Source organism: Sinocyclocheilus grahami, unplaced genomic scaffold (assembly GCF_001515645.1).
Source record: "Sinocyclocheilus grahami isolate Dianchi unplaced genomic scaffold, SAMN03320097.WGS_v1.1 scaffold218.1, whole genome shotgun sequence".
Taxonomy (NCBI): domain Eukaryota; kingdom Metazoa; phylum Chordata; class Actinopteri; order Cypriniformes; family Cyprinidae; genus Sinocyclocheilus; species Sinocyclocheilus grahami.
Window position 1 is genome coordinate 145,305 of NW_015505397.1, and position 5,592 is coordinate 150,896.

The 5,592-nt window shown below is 36.2% G+C and overlaps 1 protein-coding gene across 3 annotated transcripts in view; it reads left to right on the plus strand.

The window, feature by feature from the left end:
* The first annotated feature begins 1,496 nt into the window (after window positions 1-1,496).
* The window catches only part of sec24b (SEC24 homolog B, COPII coat complex component), a 27,868-nt gene continuing 23,772 nt past the window's right edge, over window positions 1,497-5,592 (plus strand). For 2 of the 3 annotated variants that reach the window (XM_016287053.1, XM_016287054.1), the window contains exons 1-3: window positions 1,497-1,758; window positions 3,132-3,741; window positions 3,848-3,994. In XM_016287053.1, coding sequence (XP_016142539.1) covers window positions 1,633-1,758; window positions 3,132-3,741; window positions 3,848-3,994 — 883 coding nt within the window. In that variant the 5' untranslated portion in view covers window positions 1,497-1,632. Of the gene's footprint in view, window positions 1,759-3,131; window positions 3,742-3,847; window positions 3,995-4,681; window positions 4,793-5,592 lie in introns of all 3 variants that reach the window. The other variant, XM_016287052.1, reaches the window with a different exon arrangement.

Consider the following 5,592-nt stretch of genomic DNA (forward strand, 5'->3'; position numbering starts at 1 on the left):
AGAGAAATGTGTGAGATGTTTATATATATATATATATATATATATATATATATATATATATATATATATATATATATATGATCAAGCATCTCACACCTGAGATATGCAATATCTCTCTGTAATGTTCCAGAATAAAGCACAATAAATAAGTAAGTAATGGATGTATTTAATGGTGACAGTGAATAAAAAATAAACTGTTGTACATGGACTCAGTTCACTTATTCGGAATTTATTCAATTCAATGGGATTCATGTAAAATATTAAAAGGTTTTATAAAATAAATAGTGTAAAATAAATTACAGTAAAATTACTGTAATATTATTATACTGTAAAACTAAGTTACAGTTAGGATATAGAACTGTAAAATTACGTTGCGGTAAGGGTATTTTACTGTAAAATGAAATTGCGGTAAGGCCATCATACTGTAAAATGAACTTGCCATAAGCTATTGTAAAGGGGTAGTTACAGTAACTTACTGGCAATAGTGCTGCCAGTAAGTTACCGCAAAAATACAATAAAAAGTCTAACAGTGATGTGTATTGCCACTGTCGCCTTTGACTCGCTCAGATGGGGCTTGAAAGACGACTATATTCAGAAAATATTGTCAGTTTGACTGCACTGACACACTATCGGATGAGAGTACAAAAACTTGTGTTCTAAAACTGAATTTAATGACACTATTGTCTTTTGTAGAGCTTTTTTTGAAGCCATTTCATAATTGATGAACTTTATAACACTGACACTGAATTAAATCAACACTGAATCTGAATTGAGCTAAATAATGACACTATTGTCTTCTGATTCTTAGCTTAACTGAATTAATGTCATAGTTGATTTCCATTACTTTAAATTAACGTTAACTAACATAAAATATTTTTTAAATAAACTTTTTTCCGGCTAGTTGCCAAATATAGACATTTTTTATGCTGATATGAAATACTCACGTTTACAACCTTACAGCTGAAATTGAAGTTGATTCAAAATTGTTGTTTATTTTACTGTGAAGCTGATTTGAAACTATCTGTATTGTACAAAACGCTAGTATATAAATAAATGTGAAAAAAAAAGTTTTAAGGGTCTATAATTAGTAGTAAATTGGCGTAGAATACGATCATTTTTAGCTGTTATTATTTATATTTTTCCAAGCATCTAACGAAATGTACACAGATGTAACAATAAAGCACAAATATCTCCTTTTAAATACAGTGTCTTACATCTTTCCAGGGCGTAATGATGGATCAGTTCTCTCAAGATGAGCCACCTGTTTGTGTTCATCCCTGATTTTGGACAAAAAGCCATTTTTTCGGGTGTTTTATTTTATTTATATAATTTTATTTTATGTTATTTTATATTATTTTAATCTATTTACATCATTTTATTTTATTTTTTATTTTATTTATTTTTATTTATTTATTTTTTTATTTTTTTTCATTTTATTTATTTATTTATTTTTTCTTTCGACGCTTTTATTTTGAAGAGCTCGGCTGGTCCATAGACTGTGGGTTGATCTCAGTCTGGATTCGCCGGCCCGTGATCAGCACCGTTAGTCCGCTTAGCTGTGGGCAGGTCGATGGAGACCCACAACTGGTGACAGCCGCGTATATTGTATACTCTTCAACCACTCGGATAGAGATGTCCACACAGGGTTACGCCAATCCGAACTCGGCCGGGAATAATTACAGCATGAATTCCTCACAAAACGGAGGCGGAGCGGCGGCGACAGCAGCGCCAGCAGCGCCAGCAGCGCCCTGTCAGAACGAATATTTACGGGATTAAAGCGAAACCACCTGAGCTAACATGCTAAAGCTAACGCGAATATCACATTCAAATGCTAAGATTACTGGCTACATGTTAAGCTAAAATGCTAACGGCTAGACGATGTCGCTAAATGCTAAACTCCTTTTCAAATCCACCTGATAAAGCTCGGAGAGGTTAACGTTAGCTAGCTAAAGGCCTGAGACAGAGACAGGCTGAGCTAAAGCACCTGTCATCTGCGTCTCTGCGGTGGAGACTTCGACCGCTACAGATGACAGATTTCAGGAACATTTCTCTGTAACGTTACCTGTTATTAAAATCATAGCGCAGCTCTCGGTGTGTTTTATTGAAGATGAAAGTTGGTGTGTTTCCGTCTCCTGTCATTAGCCCGTTAGCGGCTAGTTCAGTTCAGGTTGTTTGGTTGTTATTTTTCTCGTTTTAAAGGCTTAAAGGTCCGGGTTATTAATCTGTTAAGATTTTGTCATTTAGATGATCCGAATTGGGAGCTTAAATATGTCTCTGTCTTGATCGTATGTCTTATTTTATTAGTTGTAAATTGAGCTCGCGTAATTGCGCAGATCAATGCAGAATGTGATACATATTTACTAGATATTTACAAATAACCAACATTTGTTGTTTAATCTCTTAAAACATGATTTTAATGTTTTGAGGTTATACGAAACGTAGACTTTGACAATGTTACGTTAAACTGTATATTATAACATAAATAACAAGTTTGTTTTGTATTTTATAATGTACATCTAAATAAAAAATAAATAAATATATATATATATATATATATATATATCTCTCTGTAAAAAGTATTTTGGACATGTTGATAACATTTATTCTTTAAAGTACCATGGATTGCCATGCAGTGTTTATTATTATATGATAGTTTTTGTAAAATTTAGTTGTTGTTTTTGTCATTTGTTTATTTATTTATTTTTAAATAGGTCTATGTTTTCAGTGTTAGCTAGTTTAGTACATCAGACTAAATTAAATGAAAATGAGAAATGTTGCCTTGGAAATAAAAAAAGTTTTTTGTATTTTATGTAAAATAAATATATAATATGATATGTGTGTCTGTGTGTATATATATAAAACGTGCGTATGTATGTGTATATATAATAATCAAATTTTTTGTTTTTAGTAATGTGTATGAATATGGCAGTCATTCAGTATCGTGGTATTACCGTCACACTACTTATTTGTAAGGGAGATGAAAATTGATGCAAGTTTCACCTGCTGTTGGTTTTCACAGGTCAATTTGTGTAAAACATAGAATTTGTCTAATGATATGATAACACGTGTCACATTTCCATCTCATTTGCATGTTGAAAGCACAAATAAAATTCATGATGTTGTTGTTTGCAGGTCCGGGACAGACATACCCTGCCATGTATCCAGCATCCAGCTACTATAGTTCTGCTCTGCCCGCGGCTTACCCCACCGTGGCGGGACACAACGCTCCTCCCGCCGGCAAAACCCCAGTTTCGAGCACAGGGTATAGTGGAAACTACTACCAGAACAGCTCAGGGCCGTCACCATGTCCAGCACCACCAAGAACGCATCAGTACTCCACCTCAAACGCCCCGGTACAGTCATTCCAGCAGACTGCACCGTACGCTATGCCAGCCGGATATTACAGACAGACATATAGTCACCCCTCACAGGGGCAACCTCAGCCCCAACCTCAGCAGCTGCAGCCTAGCTTGGTGCCAGCATCCAGTGGCAACAACCTCAATGCCCCGCTGTACCCCATTGTTTCTTACCCATCAGCCCCTGGGAGCAGCCAGTACGGCACGCTGAGATCCTCCCAAACCGCTGCTGAGCAGCTACCCGTTTCTACAGGAATGCCACTGACCCAGAGTTCTTTGCAACAGTATTCTCAAGGGATCGGGACCACGCCCACACCAGCTCACCTGGGCTATGGAGCCCCGCCTCTCAGCCAAACAGCCACTGTCAACGGCCAATCAAATGCAGGTCGGTTTGAATTCATGATGTATGTTCATGCAACAGAATGGAATCAAACACATGTAACATGCTTGGATCAGTTTTATTGATTGTGTATTATCCCATGTATCTCTAGTTCAACAACACTATAACCAAAACCTCCACAATCCCATGAGCCATCATTACGCCGCAGCCCCTCCCATCTCACAGAGCCCTGATAAAGAGAGGCCACCCTCAGGAACGCCAGGCACCTCTGTGCATTCCTCACCACGACACCATCCAGGTACAAACGATCCACTTTCACACCTGAATTGACTGTCATTTTTTTCAGTAGACTGTATTTTGACATTACTTGCGTGTTTTTTTTATTGTTTTGCTGATTAGTACTTGAAATATATTGATAGTTAATTCATGTCCATTGTTTTAATTTTATCTTTATATATAAAAAAACTATTTCTGATAAAACTTGCAATTTTAAAAGGCATTTTAAGAAGAAAAAAAACCCTCCAGGTTTGCTGGGCTGCACAGTTTGGGCAAACATTTTATGATTATATATCAGTATGAATGATGATGATGATTAGGGGTGGGCAATATAAAAAATCTTTTAAAAATTCAGATTTTGAAAAAAGAAAACTGCCTTAGCGCTGTAAAGTGTCATTGTCAGCTGTTTTCATTGTGCATTTTCATGGATTCGTTGTTGCAGTCATCATTATGATTGTTGGTGTCATTCCTGACAGGTCTTGTTTCTTACGTGTCAACAGAGAGTCTGTCTTATCATTCTGCTTGCTTTTCTCACTCGTTCGTCTGTTTCTTAGCTTTTTTTCTGTTCGTACACCATGTGTCATTAGTTTTCGGGTCATGTTAGTGTCCTTGTGTGAGTGGGTAGGAGAAGCGCAAACTCCAGCTGAGTTCTTTTCCTCTCTCTCTGTACTCAACCCGTCTGTTGTCTCTGATGGTTGCTGTATTTCAGGGCTGCTGTACGGTGACCGTGGGGTGAATAGCGCTGTTAGCTCGGCCGCGGGTGATCACTCCTCATCCAGTTCTGACCATGAGGAAGAGGATGAGGAGGATGAAGAAGCAGGTCTGCTTTCGCTTTTTCATTCTTCCACTCACCTCACTTTCTTACTTTGATGTTCCTTCATCAATCCATCCCAGATTTCTGTCTTTTTCCATCCCTACGCCTCCTGTTTAAAATGATTAACGTACATGAATATACACACGTTCTGCTGTCTTTAACTGCTCCTCAAGTATCATGTCTCATTCTTGCCAGTTATTCATTCACTTGAAGTCTACAAATTCCCATAAACACACACGTTCCTACAGTCTGTGTTCTTGTTGTGTGTGTTCATCTTGCTTTTCTGATGACCTTCACTGAGCTTCTTCAAGTGTACACAAACACCATTGAAATGATTACTAGCGTACTGCATAGTATTTGCTAATGAATATTTAAATAAGTATTTATTATATATATATATATATATATATATATATATATATAGTTTAGTATTTGCAAGATATTATAGTGGTGAGTTAATGTGATAAAATATTGATAGAATACTTTAATATTAACAGTGTTGGGGGTAACGCATTACAAGTAACGTAAAATACGTAATCAGATTACTTTTTTCAAGTAAACTAGTAAAGTAACGCGTTACTTTTTAATTTATAAGAAAATATCTGAGTTACTTTTTCAAATAAGTAACGCCATTTACTTTTTTTTCCCCATTTATTGATTGAAAGCTCTCCTGTCCCCATGTTGAGAGAAATCGGGAGTAAGATGTTACTTTAGTTCTAGAATAAATGTGAACATGCATCTCACTCACAAAAAAAAAAAAAACGGGTTTAAATTTTCCCCAAAATTAAAAAAAAAAAAAAAAACGG